This window comes from Phytophthora parasitica (assembly GCF_000247585.1).
Source record: "Phytophthora parasitica INRA-310 unplaced genomic scaffold supercont2.35, whole genome shotgun sequence".
NCBI lineage: Eukaryota > Oomycota > Peronosporomycetes > Peronosporales > Peronosporaceae > Phytophthora > Phytophthora nicotianae.
The window spans coordinates 718,781-735,675 of NW_008649021.1; the positions used below are offsets into that span (position 1 = coordinate 718,781).

The following is a 16,895-nucleotide window of genomic DNA, read 5'->3' on the forward strand; positions in this document are numbered from 1 at the left end:
GAGACAATTCGCAGCCTGAAGGCGACGGAGTCTGAGACGATGGAGACGCTGGAGTCGATTCGAGCGAAGCTGTCGGAGACGGAGGCGCGCGTGGTTTCTACTGAGGAAGCGCTGAGGGCATCCCATCTAGCGCTCGAACAAAAGGAGAACCTTCTTATTCATCTGACGAACGAGAGAGCTGCTCTCGTTGAAAAGGCTGAGACGTACGGTTCAACTGTGGCTGACCTCGAGGCAAAGCTTCAAGCTCAAACTCTAGATCTCTCCACAGCCGCAAAGCACATCGAGAAGCTCGAAAATCAAGCTGCTCAGCTTGAATCGCAGCTTCATGACCACGTACAAGCCGTTGAAGACAAATCAGCTAAAGAGATTGAGGCTCTCAAGGAACAAGTAGCATCACTGGTCGAGTCTCTCAACTCATCCCAAGCCGAAACATCAACTCTCCGTGAACAACACTCGAGTAAGGACGAAAGCCACGCTGCTAGCATTTCTCAAAAGGACGAAGTGATTTCAACATTGAAATCGAAGCTGGAGGAGGTCATGAAGGCGTACAAGCGACTGAAGACGCACGTGCAGGAGCTGCAGGACCGACTGACACAACAGATCTCAACCAACGACAGTCTCAAGACGTCGTATGAAGAGCTGAATACGCAGCACGCTGCGTCTCTGACAGAGCTAGAAGCATTGAAACTCGAGCTTGTTTCAACCCGTCAACAGTCCAGTGCGATGGCAGAAGAATTGCGTCAAGCTGAAGAGAAGTTTACAGAGGCGCAAGCTCAACGCGAGAGTCGAATGGAGACGTTTAAGCAGCGGATCTTGGCGTACGACGACGAACTTACTCGGAAACAAAAGCAACTCGAGCACAAGGAGACGCTACTAGCGGATGCTACTGCGCGTGACGAGGCTGCAGAAATGAAGGTGTCTGAGCTGGAGAAGGAGCTGGTAACGTTGACTGATACAGTCGAAAAGAAGGAACTGGAGCTGCAGAGCAGGACCGACGAGATCCGACATCTTGAACAGGCAGACGAGAAGCACGAAGCCCAACGGATGGAGCTTGAAGCGCAGTTGGATTCAGCGAATAAAACTATCGAGAAGCTTCATGCAGCAGATGTCGACGTGGGTCTACAACGCGAAAGTATCGCGCAGTTGGAGAGTCAAGTGGCCAAGTTGAAGCTTCAAGTGGAAACCGAGACGGAAGGCGCTAGCGCTGCTCGATCTGCACTGGAAACGTACAAGAAGCGAGCACATACTGCTCTCAAGAAGGCGTCGAGTGAGAACAAGCTAAATTTGAAGAAAGCAGCAGAAAATTCGACCAAGTTGGAGCAAGAATTAGAGTTCGCGAAGGGTCGAATAAGCGCTCTTGAAGCGGAGCTGGAAGATACTCGACAACGCATGACGGAGGTTGAGAAGACTGGAGATGCGCGTGCACAGAGCGCTCGTGAGGCTCTGGAGGCGGAGAAGCGGTCTTTGGAAACAGCTTTGACTCTAGAGATCGACAGCTTAAAGGCTGAAGTGACGCGACTGGAACAGGCCTTGGAGAACGACCGGATACCTCTTGAAGCTCGGATCAAGCAGCTGACGGAGAGCAATGAAGCGTTGAATAACGAGATTATCTCTCTCAAGGAGGACACCCGGACGCAATCCGAGTCTATGGAGCAGACAGTTCAAGCCAAGGACGACGAGATCGACGATTTGTCGAAGCAGCTCCAGGCTGCTCTTGCTGCTGCTGCTTCGCTCGCTACAAATGAAGCTGGACGACGCTCGTACTCGCCTGCTATCTCCCCTACGGAGAAGGAGCGACGGTCGACTGCATCTTCTTCGCGCTCGTTTGACTCTGATCGCAACAGCTTCTTGCATCAAGCAACGAGTGACGAGCACATGGCTGCAGCCGTCGCTGACTCATGTCCGATCCCGCTTGCGTCCAAGACCAACGGTGTGGATCAGTCCAAGTCTGAGGATGAAGTTATGAGGCTGAAACTCCAGCTGAATGAACTGGAAACCAAGTCTCATCTCTACCAAAAGAAGGTATGCAAAATATGGAGGATGTCTTGGTGGTATACTGGCTAATATCTTGTATTTCTTTGCAGTACGAAGACATTTCTGCTCAGTTGGAAGACGTTAGACAACAGACGCATCTCCAGGAACGTGATGAACATTCTACCCAGGCGATTAATGTCGAGTATCTGAAGAACGTCATCATGAAGTACATCGAGAGCCAAGTGCAGAGTGAGAAGGAGCAGCTGGTGCCTGTCATCTCCACGCTGCTGAACTTGAGTCCGCAGGAGCATCAGAAGGTGGTGGCTGCACACAGGCCGAACGATGAAGGCGCAGGACTGTTCGGTGGCGTGTTCTCGCTCTTCGGTGGTGCCACTGCTGCGCCGCCACCGAAACCTCTGGCAGCACCACACAACTTCAAGCCTTCGCCTACTGTGAGTGGCAACACGACGGGTGCTGCTCTCGGCAGCAAGGACAAGAACGGCGTGTTATCGTTCGGCAGCGACCCAAGCGACGACGAGGAATTTGCAACGCCACTCAATCCGTTCGCTGCCTAGTCGTCTACACGTGAGTGACGTCAGAAACTACAATTTAGATGCATAAAGTGAAGAGGGATTATTATAATGCGTTAGATTCATGAAAACTACGTGATAGTCTGCCAACATTTCGAGTTACACAGTAGCAGGAGGAACAATCCATCGAAACAGGATCGTTTAGCAATAACGTTACCTTTTGTGGTGATGAAAATGCTATACTGTTGCAGTTGTTCTGCTCGACAGTGCTACCCCAGCTCGATTTTTTCTTTTGTGATGGAACACGGTCGTCATTTACGGCAGAGCTCAACCAACAGGAAGCAATAAATGCTTCAACGTGCTTTGACGAATTCAACATCTTGTTCTCCATGCTAGAGATGCACCCAAACTCCAGATTACATCTTGCTGATGAGTTGTTGACCACGAGGACATAATGACTCGAATCAAATTTCCCAAATTGCCTAAATCCATCAGCACAGTGCACGCCAGAGCTTCATGCTCTCTATCGGCCAGTTCGTTGACAAGTTTTCCGCGAGAAAGCTGCTGCCTTCGGCAGTATAGGCATGTGATTCGTGCCAAAGCAGCGCATTTACGTAAACGTTTCCATGCCAACTTCAAAGAAGACTGAAGATCAGGTCAGCGATGTCAGGTCACTGCTTCAGCCTAAGGCAGGAACGGACACGGCCGTCTTCAGACTCCACTAATGAGGCGTCGACAGCGCGACTCGGGGCATCCCATCGGCGCTGGCATCCAAGCAGCAGCTCCGCGTTCTGGTGCGAGAGTTCGCCCGTGAATGCACGGCCAGCCGATCGCGCAAGCGCGCGGCAGGCCGGAACAAGCGTGAAAAACGCGCGTCTCCTCTTTGTCTCTACGCCTGGATCGGCGAAATGGATGGCGGTAGAGGTTTGCGCGCCTGATTGCGGAATGTCGGTAGAAATGTCGGTAGACTTTACTCACACGTCCACGAAGACGTAGAACAAGTTGTGGTGTCCCTGGGAGGACCAATTTTCGATGTAGTCTATCCAGCATTTTGCGGGGGTAGTACGCTCAGTGGCACGTGGCAAAGGCAGCCAGGGTCAATTTCTTCAGAGGTTTTGGCAATTTAGCTGTTGCTGAGGTCGGTGTGGACCAAGTGATCTCTTTAGAGAACTCGCCCCCAAGCCAAGTTCTTTTGTTGGTCCTTCGTTGATCGATGACGAGCAAGCCCGCCGCTATCAGTCACCAATTTCAGTGATAAAAGCTATAAAGGCTGGGACAACGAGTGGAGAGAGGTTGCTTAGTGTGGCCGTCGTGACTTGATCCGTGACGGATGCAAGACACCAGAAGCGCATGTAACGACAAGACCGAGATGGGCGTCGAAACCGCTCATCCGAGTGCTGAAATCTCATCCACGTGGATGCACTTCAGCTCAGCGTGCTGCTCTTGATGGCAATTTTTGTTTTTGAGGCTTGCAAGAGTGCTGCGACTTTGTTATCACCCGGTAACTTACCACTGGTAAGATACATACATAGGACTGGAAGTGTGATGAACGCCCACTGTTGCTATTGCGGAGGCACTGCTCAGTGTGTATGGTATCCGCTCAGATACTTGTTGGTCGTCAAACGCGTTTTGGTGCGTCTGTTCGCTTGTTCCTCACACTTTTCTCCTTGAAGCTGTCTGTGCAACGTCTTTAGCCAATCACGCCGGTCGAAAAATAAAATAAAAAACACGAACCCCAAGAGCCAACATTAAACCAACGGTAGAATCCGCTGAAACGCTCCAAAGCAAGCAGCATCGCACACGACATGAACGCAGCCGCAAAATAGCGCCCTGAGCTGCGATCGAGGTGAGATTTCGGTCAGACCCACGACAAGAATCGAGCCGGTGATTTTCTGCTTGGGAGATGCCCCCCGCTCAACGGCTGTTGGGCAGACGGGACGGTCAGGTGCTGCTTTTTCTATTTCGCAACGGCAGGGCCCCCGACGATTTTTTGAAGTGGCCACTGCCGGGTTGCTTGCTCACCTCGCGATCCTGTACAGCCGTTAAGTTTACTGTACCATGTGTGCGTCTGTTCACAGCCTAAGGCCAGGCCTCAACAGCGGCAAATAGCACGTAGCAGCAACCACGAAATTGTTGCGCACAGTTGTTTAGTTGCTTGCCCAGCCGATTTGATAACTTCAAGACGTCCAGGACATCGCTCGACACGCAACAACAGCTCGCCGATCCTTTCTGGTGTTGAGCTCATTGACGACGGCCGTCAAAAGCAACACATATCATGGTTAAAGGCGTTGCTTTATACAGGCCCCTGTCGCCAGGGGAGAGTGCACACCAACAGCCGTTCTACAGTACCAAAATAGCACCCTTCGACAAGTTCAACTTGGCCTCGCCCCACAAATCCAAAGCCCTTTTTGCGCCAATCCGAGCCGCACAGCGCCGCATTTTGAGCAAATCCACGGCATTTCCTCGTCCAAAGCGATCGCGTTTTCCAGAATTTGATCACCACTCATGCATCGGTTTAGGAAGGGAAGATGGGATTCCTTTTTCTGACCGGCGTCTCTCTCCGCGTTCACTTCATTCGCAAATTTGCCCTGAAGCGCGCACTGCTCCGAGCCAAGACCCCAGCCCCAAGAGACCAACACTCTTCATTCCAAAGTTTTTATACTATGGAGTTCGCCCGCCGCTTTTCCCACACCAGCGAGATGCTTCAGGCCACTACGTTTAAGGACGCGCGGCAACCCGGAGGCCTGCACGTGGACACGAACAACAACCGTAGCCCCAAGAGCCCCCAGGAGCCGCAGCACGATGCCAGTCCTACGTCCAGCCCGAATTTGGGCCCACGCTCAGCGCCGTCGTCTTCGCACAGCATGGATAACCAGCGTCGGCGCCGCAGCCACTCAGAGTGCCTCCTTCTAGCCAAGACAAACGGCACGCAGGATCTTCCCGGACCCTGCGCAGAGTACATCAGCAATGTGAAGCAGATGCTGGCCCGCAATGAGGATCAACTCACGCAGCTGAAGCGGCGCCGAAGCATGAACCTTAGCCACCCTTCGCTGTTCAAGTAAAACTCCAGTCCGAGACGGACCCGCAGCGAAGAGTAAGCTGCACGTTGGCGTCGGCCGACAGAGCGTCGACAACGTTATTTTATAAGGAACCAAGCTGTTGTATTTAATACCAAGACCAGTATACTCCGTTTGACTCAAAACTTTAGCCCCAAATGTTGTTAGCTTTTACTACTAGTATCTTGTTGAACACTACACTAATCCCTGATGTGTGAATGCAGTAAGGGGGAAAGCTACCTTGAGTTTGTCCTCGCTCAGCGCGCAGATGGGCAGACGACAGAGCTCACACTCGTACATCTCCCAAGTGTCAGAAGAGGACGAGCTCTTCCCGCGCTGTAGGCCTCGTACCAGGTCCTGCGGCTCCGTACTCGCTCTAGTGTCCTCAACCTTACTGCTTTGTCGCTTGAGAATGTCGAAGCGGGACGTGCGCCGCTCACTCGTGATGGAAGGCGGAGTTTGTCCTCGAGTCACCGAGACCGTGTCAAGTACCACCCATTGCACTGCATGTCCTCGAGTCTCTAGTGGCAGTACGAGCTTCTCCTCTGCGTTCTCGTAGACGAACAAGGAGTCCACAGGATATACATCTTCTTCTTCCTCAAATAAATAACAGCAGGTAGGGAGAGCTTCCGCTAATACTGAAGTCTCTATACAGAATAGAGCGGCATCACAGCGACACTGCATCATGGTGCATTTCTCAGTGTCCTCGACGCGAGTATTTGAGTACACCATGAGTTGTTTGAGGAATTCTGGCGTGGGATACTCGAAAAACTGCGCACAGTCTCGAGCGAAATAGCGGAGAATGTCGAATGTAGGTATGTTTACTGCACTGCGCAAGAAGAAAAACAGAATGTTGGTCAGAATTCCCTGGAGCGTCTTGGTGTCCTCGTCATCCCTCCCCAACGCCACAAAAACCACACAACCAGCTTCGTCTTGAAGACACCGCTGGATCACCGGAAAGTACTGCGCCGCGTGCTGCTGGAGCACGTGCAAATCCAATGTGACATCAGCGTTGAGAAACAAACAAGTGCGATGTTTCTCTTCGTGAATTTCCGCGAAAAATTGTGACATTTTGTGAACATTTGAATCGCCTGATTCGTGCCAACTCAAATAGACAAAATGCACGAAATTGTCCTCGAACTTGGACTCAAAGGCATCTAAAGCCAAAATATCCTTGCTGGCCGGACCGGAGCCACACCCGATACAACTTTTCACCTTTTGAGTGTCTTGAGTCTTTATAACTTTAGCAGCTAGGAAGAAATTCCAAAACAAACGAACTGGAACAATCACACCATGAGTTTCTACACGCTTTCGACTTGAAAGAGTGGCAATAGCAGACCGAAGATCAGAATCAACGTCGATTGGCGAATTCTTGCTGCTCCCTTGGCACAGACTCATAAAAGACTCATCGGTGGGTGTCACGGGTAATGCGTTCACGTCGGTGATCAATTTTCGAACTTGAGCGGTAACTGTTTCCAGCTTCGGACGTCGAGTAGGTTCTCGGATCAACATATTGCTACAGAGTTCCAATAACTTCGTTACCACTGCTTCTTCCTCGCTTGTCGTGGGGTTCAAAGCTGTAAAGACTTTTTGCTTATGATCCGAGCGTAAAACTGACTGATCTTGAGTCACAACAAGATGCGCATACAAACCTGCCCAGTCATCTATAAGAACGAGTTTTTAGAACCTCCAAATTTCGTGGTTTTCTTAAAAGTGATCTTACCGTTCTGGAAGAGAAGTTCTTGCGTCACCAGCTCATACAATAAACAGCCTAGCGACCAGATATCACTGGCCAGAGTGACTTTAACTGCCACTTCGCTACCTTTAATTTTTAAGACCTCAGGGCTCTTGATAGCTTCTGTTCCTCGTGTTCGCGTCAATGACATGAACTTCTCCGCTCGTTTATGATTGACTGGAGACGTAGTACCCGATGAAAAAGATGAAAATGTGGACGTTCGCACTGGTATCCGATCGGTATCCACGACTTTGGCCTCTCCAAAGTCAGCGAAACACAACCAGCCTTTGAAATTGTTGCTAGGCTTGTCGATTTCATAATTCTGTAACAATTTGTAACTCAGCTCAAGTGCACTCGATCGAACCAGAATATTATCGCTCTGTCGTAAAAAAGATAAAAATGAGTACAAAAACAGTTTAATACTAAAAAAAATTACCTTGATGTCAAAGTGGCAAATGCCCCCTTCATGAACGCGAGTTAAGCAATGACAGGCTTCTTCAAACGCCCGTAGGATCATTACCACACAGGATCGGAAAGGAACTTCAGAGTCTTCCCTCTTTATAGTATTCCTCCACTCCGTAAGGGAACATGGACAATATTCCATAACAATCTCAAAATTCTGCTCTTGGTGATAATTTCCAAAATCTACAAGTTGTGTAGCTGACAGATTGCCTCGCAGCTTGGAGAGAATCGATATTTCATTGTACAAACCACTTACAGCGCATAGTTCACCAGCTCTTCTTTGATGCTCAACAACTTTTACAGCGACATATCCAGACTTAGAAAATGCTGAATGTTGTCGATAAACCGTCGAAAACGCTCCTTTCGCAATATATTCTCGTGAATCGTCATCTTGTGACGTGTATAAATTATTGCTAGAGCGATTCGGACACAATAATCTCAATAGTGAACGGATCGCTGACAACCGCGCAGTCGACACAAAAGCTTGCAGTGTCTTCATCTCCACCATAAGTACTTCAAAATACCTCTGGTCCATATCCACGACTGCTAAATGTTGTTGCAGCTTCCATAGTAACTCATTTGGTCCGTTTACGTCTGTTTCTGGTTGATCAGGGACAGATATACGCGGACATATCGCTTCATCGATCTCTAGATTCGGATCGACAATAATATATGTCACCACTAGAACAATTGCTAGAACGTGTAGCCCTGGCTCGCGCAACATGACATTCTCATCAAGACTTACTTGTTCGTGTCGAGATTTCGGACTTAATAGCGACAATTTCGCGATGCCAACGTGATTAACTGGTGTATCGGAGGTATCAGTGCTTGGTTGCCGGAGGAGCTTGAGTGGCGGTAAGCTCGGAATGGAGGAGTTTGTATGGATGCCGAGAGATTCGCCATTTTCACACTGAGATCGAAAATTCACTTCTAAAGACGAAAGTTTTGGCTGAAGACGTTGTAGAACACAGGAAAGCACTCGATTATGGTTGAATGCGTCTTGAATAGCAGGAAATTGCGATCTCCGACTTGCTAGAACAATTAGGCATCGAAGATTTAGCTCCACTATTCGATACACCATTTCGAGTTCTTCTTGTCCTTCATTCTCAATAATACGGTCGCAATACTGTTCAATTCGACACCAATGACTGGCAACACATACGTCATAGTCGATAGGAGAGCTCGCATCTTGAGCGGTGTAGAGAGCTTGCATTAAGCGTAAGAAAGCTTCTTCCAACTTGAAATACTCTCGCGAGATATTCGTGAGTAAACTGGGCGGTACAGATAACGAGCGAAATGATACCGCCATGCCAATCATGCGTGAACTACCGTTAAATGTTACAACAGTGTTCGCTCCACTGGCTGGGAACATGAGCTCGAGCATAAATTCCCAAAGTGTTTCTTTCTGCTCTTCCTCAAGCGTCATGCGAGGACCAATTAGTCTTATCAACAGCTCTCCTTTAAGTTGCTCGATAACTTCAGCGTCTTCATTCATACTGTCTTCGTCACTTGATTGACTATTCTTTGATTCCCAATCCGTTTGCACAGGCAAAACGATGTCAAGATTTACGAACGCGATCAAGAAATTAAGCACATTTATCTGCATACAAACAGCCTCTCGTCCATTGTTGATACTCAGTGCATGTGGAGATAAAAGAAAGCGAAGAAGCGAGATGATTGCTGGATCTGTACCAAGAACGCGTACAAGCATAACTTGAATATCTGGATCACTGGTGCGTCGTAACACCACAGCAAACACCTTACAGACCTCGTACCCATAGCGAACATATCGTGGTTGTTTGAGTTGGGATCTATCTGTTTGTTTGATGACGTTACTCAGATTATTCACTGCTTGTAGTAATTCTTTAAGGCAAAGCACCATCCATTCGTCTAAAAATGCCTTCGGAATCCACGTTAAAACCTCAGCCAATGCATTCAGAAAACTGTCATCAACTTCCTGAACTTGTGCAGTATTTTCTCCTTCTGATTCTCCCATTTGATCCTCACAAGTGGTATTCAGCTGAAGACTCTCGTTGAGTTCACGAATCTTGGTTCGGAATAAATAAATAAAACCCAGATACTTTTTATCCCCGACAGCTGAGCTGATTTCCTCTCTGCGTTTCCGCTCCAGACGAAAAAGTGTCGATACACAAGTGATAACAACCCGTAGCTCACAAGCTAATGCGTCTCGAGTGTTAATGTCTAGAACTTCACCCCGCCGACGTACGATACTGATAATTTCATCGAAAAGATGCCGATGAATTTCTTCAAGGCGAAGCAAGAGAGCAACGTCGCGATCCCAGTTCGCAAAATAGTTTTTGTGATACAAAAATCGTAAAGAAATCTGTAACACGAGCTCGTACAAATTCACTTTAGGAGACGATCCCAAACGCTTTCGAGCGCAAATTGTTGTTGCTTCTCTTCGCTCTAGACACGAACAAAAGGCGATTTTGGCCAATACTGGGTCTTGTTTCCACACATCTGGAGATGTAAAGAATCCTTCTTGTAGATACCCTCCAAGATACGTTTGTACGGATGCAGGACTGAGTCGAAAAAAAGCCAGATTTTTCGATTTTAAAGCTGGCGTCGAGGTCAAGTTTGTTCCAAATGATAATGATTTCCTAGATTTTATCCCCTGCGGCTTCCGTGCCAGTTTAAACAAACTCATTTTGCGGCCTCCGTTACCTTCCAGCGTGTTGGCAGCACTAGTCGATGTAAACGTCCGAAAGGAACGAGAATTTGATTTTCCTCGTGGATCTGACCCAAAAGCTGCGTCTTTATGAACATCACTGTGTCGAAGAGTCTTCCAGAGAAGCGAAATGCCTTGATTTCGCAAAAATAACCGCAAGAAAGCTGGAAATAATACCACAAGATCTCGAATAAAGTCGATCAACTCAGCAGGAATTCGAATACGAGACCCAAATATTTGACAAAGGTGGTGCACCAACCGACAAACCACCGAGTCATCGCTCCGTACAGTCATGAAGAGGATGGCAAACCGCATAGCGCGGGCAAATTGCGCTAAAGTCTGTCGACTTTTGTAAAACTCGATCTGTTCCGTCTTCGAAAAAGTCGCAGAGATGATCAATAGTTCTAGCAAAATCGGGATAATTCGTCCAACGATTTTTTTCTTTAGTGCTGACCATTGTGTTGGCTTAGAGAATGGAGTAGTTTCATCACGAGTCGTAGTATTCACGAAGCAGAGATGCATTTCATGCAACACGGCCAGTAGCGAGTCAGGAAGCGGTTCATGTGGCATGATTGATCCACAAGCAGCGTCAACCGCATTGAGTACAGCCAGTTCCTTGTCGGTTGAGCTCAAATCAATACAATTCTGGAGTGAAGATTGCTGAGAAGGGATCGTATTCATTGTTGTCTCCTTGAGGATCACTAGATCCGGCGTTAAGAAATTATCACGGATAGCACTAAACCTAAGATAAAAAATAAGATAAAAAGCGTTAATCTCAAGACTAATATATATATAACTTACAGAACTTACGTAAAATCGGGTTCAAACGCGCGTTTAGTGGAGAATGACGTTGCTAGGACAAGAGCCGACGGTTTATGCGTTCCATCTGCCACTGTAATTGCGAATTTATTAAAGTCGAACTCCACCTGTCGAACTTGAATAATTGAAGTAGAATCTGTAATATTCCCAGGTACGGTGAGAATATAAAACCCACAAGCTTCAGGCATAAGGCCAACTGAATAACCTGTCGGGGGTATCATCGAAGGTGTCCAGTCCTCTAGCTTAATTTCCTCATCCACGTGTGGCTCACAGCACAATTCGAACACGATCGCTTGGACTTGAGGAAGAAAACGCTTCCAACAATGTTCCACCATGAAATACGAATCTGACGCTAGGCGTAAGTTATGTACTGGTGTCACGTCCTGTTCTTTCTTGCGTAACTTTGCCAGTTGAATCGCATCATCATTTTTCTTAACATCTTTGCCTTTCACCAGTGTCAGCGCTCTCACTGCTTGTCGAAATTTCACGTACACTGCGATCGCTGAGTCTTCTTCTTTAACCAACAGAAAAGTTCCAGGCGGTTGAGCTAGCAGCGAAGCCATCGCAGCATCACAATTCGGGGCCAGTACAGCTACAAAACTCGGATCTTTCTGGGTTGTCGCACAGGAAATCACCTTTGCATCGTCGTGGCTGCTGTCTCCAGTGGGTAAACGATAGGCAGCAGCACTCTGAGCGTCCGATTTGTCGCTCAGTAGTACGACCACAGCCCCGACAGCTAATTCTTCCTCTTCACGGTGGCTCCCACGTCGAGACTGAATCTTCGACCGATCCGATATGGAAGGCGCTGCACGGGGGGCCACACTCATGACTCAAGGCGAGTACACACCCTGCAGGGTAATGGAGAAGCTTATTGGCCTATGTATTACCTAGTGGGGATATTTGCAGCGGTTACGACGATGAGAGGGGTCAGGAGTTATCTATCTGACCATCACTCCAAGTTGAAGTACCATCACTCAGGATTGGATCATTTTTGGTGGGGTTTATTCTTGAGTGATAAAATAGTGAACATACTATAAAGCCAAATAGGCCTTCTAGAACTCAATTAATGACAACTTCAATGCCATTTGGAGTGCCTCCTCTTCGGACTGAAGCTCTCCATACCCACTTGCCGAGTTCTGAGTAACGAGCTTAATGCGTTGTCCACTTCGCAGAGCCATCGTCGTCTCGTCCAACTGCTCCGTCGTCGTTTTGGTCTTCTCAATCTCACCCACAGCTTCTTTCGCTCTCTCATTCACTGTCTCCTCAGCAGTAGATTTTTCCAAATCAACGCCTTTGTGCTTCTTACGTGGTACGTTCATCTCGCCAGGCTTGATCGTAGCTTTTCTGAATCGCTTGGCAGGTTTATCACCTACTGGAACATCACTCTCGCTGTGTTCCATGCATTTACCACGTAACTGAACACGCTTTTCGCATCCTGAATGCGAACAGTTAACCCACCCACCATGAGAAGTACATTTCCCGTTTGCAGTAACCAATTTATCGCACTCTTTTTCCGAGCAGACTGTTCCTCCTCCATGGGCGACACATTTGCCCTTCGTCTTGGCTCGAAGAGGACAAGTCGGATGAGAGCATAACATTCCTCCACCATGAGCATAGCATTTGCCCTGTGAACGAGACCGACGACCGCAATTCTCTTCAGCGCATCGAGAACCTCCGCCATGACGAACGCACTTACCACGTGAATGAGCAAACTTCGTACAATCCGGTAGTGAACAGCGTGGACGATCACTATGCTTGGCACACTTGGATTTGGACTGTGTTGGCTGTGAGCACTTGGGATACGAACAGCGGTCGGGGTTATTGTGATCACAGGTCTGTAGTTTATTGGTGGCTTGGCCTTTATCCACTTTGGATTGAGCAGTTTTGGGCTGCTTCATAGACGAAGAATTTGTGTTTGCATCTCCACCAGGAGGTCTGGAACGTTTGTGTTTGGGTCTTGCTGTCGTAGCTTTCTCAGTTGTTCTGCATCTTTTGGTCTGCTGCTGTTGCTGCTCCTTTTGTGTTGTTAACGGTTGCTCAGGATCTGTTTTTGATTGTACTCCAAGCGATTTCTTCGCTTTTCGGGTTTTGCTGATGCCTTTTTTCGGATTTCTCTCAAGCACCGGTGATTCAGATTCAGCTTTTGCCTTCGCTTGCACGGATCGTTTCCTTGATTTCGAACTTTTAGGCGTCTCCTGCGTGGGTTTAGTTTTCTCTTGCTTAACAGTTTCCCCGTTCAGCGTATGCCCATAATCACCATTTGATTCTGACGTAGAAGATCTTTTCCTGGCTGCCCGAGATTTCTTACTTTTCATCCGATATTCAACGTTCACAGGAGAATCATCACCTGTCGCCATCTTCGCTGTTATGTTGGCTTCCAGAGAGTCTGACTCACATTGATCCAGCCTCTTGTCTTCGAACACACTAGTTCGGGGATCAATGTTCATCTTGGTCGTCACTTCCTTCTTAGATCCGGTATGTTCGCCGCCTTCCTCGAGCTTATGCTCCTGCTTTTGCTTCTTCTTTTTCTTCCCCTCCGGTCTAGTCTTAAAATCATCAAGTTTTGGGCAATTTGTAGTTTTATCCTCCTCCAATTTATTACACTTGATTTCAGTATGCCCGACATCGTTAGAGACTTCGGCGTGGTTTGTGCCCTCATCATCGCTGAATACGTCGCCGGCAGCGAAGCGCTTGGCCTCGCTTGACACTCCCTTGGTCGCCTCCATTGGCACGAGAACGCCCATCACAGATATGAACTCCAATTCGACGTCGTCGGCGACCATGACGCCCCCACTGCCAGACGTCTCACTAATAATGTGGTTTTGATAAGGACGTTTGCTTTTTTGGTCAAATTTAGGACAGACTAAACGGACCAGATGGTGCTAAGTTTTAGAATTGTCGCTAACTTAAGGGGAGCATCGCCTTTGCAACCTCGAAGGTTACAGATCTCGTTGTCAGGAACGAAAGACATCCACAGAATTATTAACTTTTGCTAAGTGGATGGATACTCATCGTTTAGTTTAAGCTTAAAAGTTGTCAGAACGACAAAAGTGTTTCTTCGAAGCAACAGGCAAACATAGCACAAACACGAGCATGCAGAGCACGTCAAAGTATTGCTGCACCCCCGTGGGCTTTAAAATGATGTGGAGATATCGACACCGCCCAGTCTACCATCGGCATATCCTCCAGCGCGGTTCTGTGCGTTGGCCAGATCGAATTCGCCGCTCGCACCCACCGCCTCACTTTCCACACGATCATCTTCAGCCAATTCCTCACGTAGCCAGTGTTCCACCACTTTGTACATCGGGATCTTCCGCGCGTCAGTACACTGCTCAATTGGACCGTAGAACCCCACTGTGCCGCGACGAATATACAGCACATCAGACGCCCAGACGTCCGTCCCATCAAAGATGTGCGTGGCCAGCAGCACAGTCGCCTGTCGGCTCTCCGTCTCCTCCTTTAAGAACGCCAGAACGTTCTCACGCGAGATGATGTCGAGCATACCGAGCACTTCGTCTAGCACGATGAGCTGCGACGGTCTCAGTAGCGCCAGAAAGAGCTGCACGCGACGACGCTGACCGTCCGACAGGCGGTGCAGACGCCACTTTGGGTCGATACGCAGCACTTTTAGTAACTTTTGGCGTCGCTCTGGGTGTTCGCTTTGCAGTTTGGTCATCATTTCCTCCACTGCCATGTCGGCAGAGTACGCCATAGCGTGTGTAGCGAAAGCCACGGAGCGCTGGCCCCAGTCGGCACTCACGAACGTCCTTAAAGCGTTCAGTGTCGTGTCACGGAAGCTGTCTCGACCAAAGATCAACGCCGTGTCGTCGGCTGTCAGGTGCTTGCCAGCCAAGATACTGAGCAACGTGCTCTTGCCAGCGCCATTGCCACCGACGACCAACACGCGCTGACCAGGCTGCAACGTTAAACTCACGTCACGAAGGACTCGATCGTCCTCTTGAATGGTGTCACCAGTGACAGGGTCATGTTGTAAGCGGTTGATGAGCTGGCCGCCGATAGTCACCTTGGCAAACGCGAAGTTGAGGCGGCGAAGCTCCACGGGAGGAGGAGAACCTTGAGAGTGGGGATTGGTGGCCATAGTGGACGTAAAAATGGTCAGGTCTAATTAACTGAGGGAACTTGAGTCGCAAAATGGTCAGGCCCAATTAACTGAGGGAACTTGGGTCGCATTCCCTAGAATAAGATTCTCGAGCTAGCACATTGCAAATTTGTGGTACTTAATAGCTATCTTGTATCGGATTCTTGTGTCGAAGCAGTTGTTGCTCCTCCACACCGTGTGAGTGGATATGATCCCCATGTGCCCAGACAAAAAGCCCACCCCCTTCGAGTGCAGAATATTTCTAAGCAATGGTCTTTCCAATCACGATCTTGGTCTCGCAGTCACCGCTCGAAAGCTGCAAGCTTCCCCTGTCCTAAAAGCCTGAACTTGAGTAACTCCAGAATATTTCTCGCTGCATTAAGTCTCGATTCCAGAAGTGGGCCTTGTATCGACTGTTCTTGCAGCACAAGACGTTTCTGGTTTTTTTTTTCAAGACGATCGAGGTCCTTTCGGTCTCTCGGTCTTTTACCTCCATCATTAGCCGAGCTGAAAGGAGGCGCTCGTGGCAGCCGGAGTACGGCTTACTGGTGTGAAACTCGTCCATGGGCTAAGCTCTCCGTTCCAGTTCTTTCTTGGGTGTCTGTACTGGAGCTCTAGGATTTCCACGAAGACCATCCTAGCAGCTCCAAACACCCAATGCGATGCAGACCTGCGCACTCCGAATCGGATCAAGTCGCTTGGCAATCGCAGTCAGCGCCTGCATCTTCGAACTTATGGTTAAGAATTTCCACTTTCGAAACGATTTTTTTGGCCGAAAACGACCCGAGAAATCCCACGTGCTCCACAGAATACTGGAGACGATCCATGAATGTTGTCAGCTGACTAAAGTAGAGGAAGTAACTTGTCCCGAATAGTGAAACTTCCAGAGTGAGTCTCTGGGTACGAGAGGTTTATTTATCACATGTTTAATTTGTCTTGGTCTTTGTATGGACACGTCTTCCCATAGTAAGACCGAGATGTACGCGCCCTGTACCTCCGAAGAGGTCCAATCTGTATTTACCGCGATGGGTCCGGTCCAGAGACCTTACCGATCAGTACGCACTCGACCTGACGTTGATCAGGCGCCGACGTGCGCCGGTTATCACATTCTGCGCGTCCAACAGAGGGTCGCAAAATCACGCTGCGATCCACTCTGACACACAGTGCCCTGGACTGCCGACTAACATAGGGGGTACTCCGATAACCGTGGGGTTGCTGAGGGCTCACCTTGTGTACCCGTCGGCGGGGCTGGTTACACTCCTCTGGTGGACTTGATGAGAAGCTTGGCCTGGATTGGTTTCGTCTTGGTGGGGCGCAGGATGGTGGGGTTGCGTAGCGTGGATACTCTTCAAGCTACACGCCAGGTAGGTCGTCGATCTTGATCGACTTGATGTGTGTGTGTTCCTTTACGGGGGGGGGGGTTCCTTGTTTCTTTCCTTCCTTGCGAGGCTTGACCGCTTCCTATAGCGGGGGAGTTGAGGGCGAGAGTGGAGACGATCGACCGGCCAAGCTGCAAACTCCGGCGACTGAC

The 16,895-nt window shown here is 48.8% G+C and overlaps 7 protein-coding genes across 7 annotated transcripts; 3 read left to right on the top strand and 4 right to left on the bottom strand.

Annotated features, from left to right (window-relative positions):
* Window positions 1-2,837, top strand: PPTG_12782 (hypothetical protein). Its single transcript, XM_008909988.1, has 2 exons — window positions 1-2,022; window positions 2,085-2,837. Exons 1-2 carry the CDS (start codon window positions 40-42, stop codon window positions 2,547-2,549), a joined length of 2,448 nt encoding a protein of 815 aa, XP_008908236.1. The 5' UTR covers window positions 1-39; the 3' UTR covers window positions 2,550-2,837.
* Window positions 2,838-3,063: 226 nt separating this feature from the next.
* On the top strand, window positions 3,064-4,266 carry PPTG_23346 (hypothetical protein). Its single transcript, XM_008909989.1, has one exon. It carries the CDS (start codon window positions 3,168-3,170, stop codon window positions 3,498-3,500), a length of 333 nt encoding a protein of 110 aa, XP_008908237.1. The 5' UTR covers window positions 3,064-3,167; the 3' UTR covers window positions 3,501-4,266.
* Window positions 4,267-5,080: 814 nt separating this feature from the next.
* Window positions 5,081-5,881, top strand: PPTG_12783 (hypothetical protein). The gene has a single exon (XM_008909990.1). The coding sequence runs from the start codon at window positions 5,168-5,170 to the stop codon at window positions 5,564-5,566; it is 399 nt and encodes a 132-aa protein (XP_008908238.1). The 5' UTR covers window positions 5,081-5,167; the 3' UTR covers window positions 5,567-5,881.
* PPTG_12784 (serine/threonine protein kinase) lies at window positions 5,847-12,092 on the bottom strand (the record flags this gene model as incomplete). The annotated part of the gene is made up of 5 exons (XM_008909991.1): window positions 5,847-5,851; window positions 5,932-7,224; window positions 7,284-7,674; window positions 7,732-11,188; window positions 11,257-12,092. The coding sequence occupies 5 exons, from the start codon at window positions 12,090-12,092 to the stop codon at window positions 5,847-5,849; spliced, it is 5,982 nt and encodes a 1,993-aa protein (XP_008908239.1).
* Window positions 12,093-12,138: 46 nt separating this feature from the next.
* PPTG_12785 (hypothetical protein) lies at window positions 12,139-14,111 on the bottom strand. The gene has a single exon (XM_008909992.1). It carries the CDS (start codon window positions 14,046-14,048, stop codon window positions 12,318-12,320), a length of 1,731 nt encoding a protein of 576 aa, XP_008908240.1. The 5' UTR covers window positions 14,049-14,111; the 3' UTR covers window positions 12,139-12,317.
* Window positions 14,112-14,175: 64 nt separating this feature from the next.
* On the bottom strand, window positions 14,176-15,400 carry PPTG_12786 (hypothetical protein). The gene has a single exon (XM_008909993.1). The coding sequence runs from the start codon at window positions 15,362-15,364 to the stop codon at window positions 14,399-14,401; it is 966 nt and encodes a 321-aa protein (XP_008908241.1). The 5' UTR covers window positions 15,365-15,400; the 3' UTR covers window positions 14,176-14,398.
* Window positions 15,401-15,626: 226 nt separating this feature from the next.
* On the bottom strand, window positions 15,627-15,929 carry PPTG_23347 (hypothetical protein; the record flags this gene model as incomplete). Its single annotated transcript, XM_008909994.1, has 2 exons — window positions 15,627-15,698; window positions 15,855-15,929. The coding sequence occupies 2 exons, from the start codon at window positions 15,927-15,929 to the stop codon at window positions 15,627-15,629; spliced, it is 147 nt and encodes a 48-aa protein (XP_008908242.1).
* Between the last annotated feature and the right edge of the window lie 966 nt (window positions 15,930-16,895).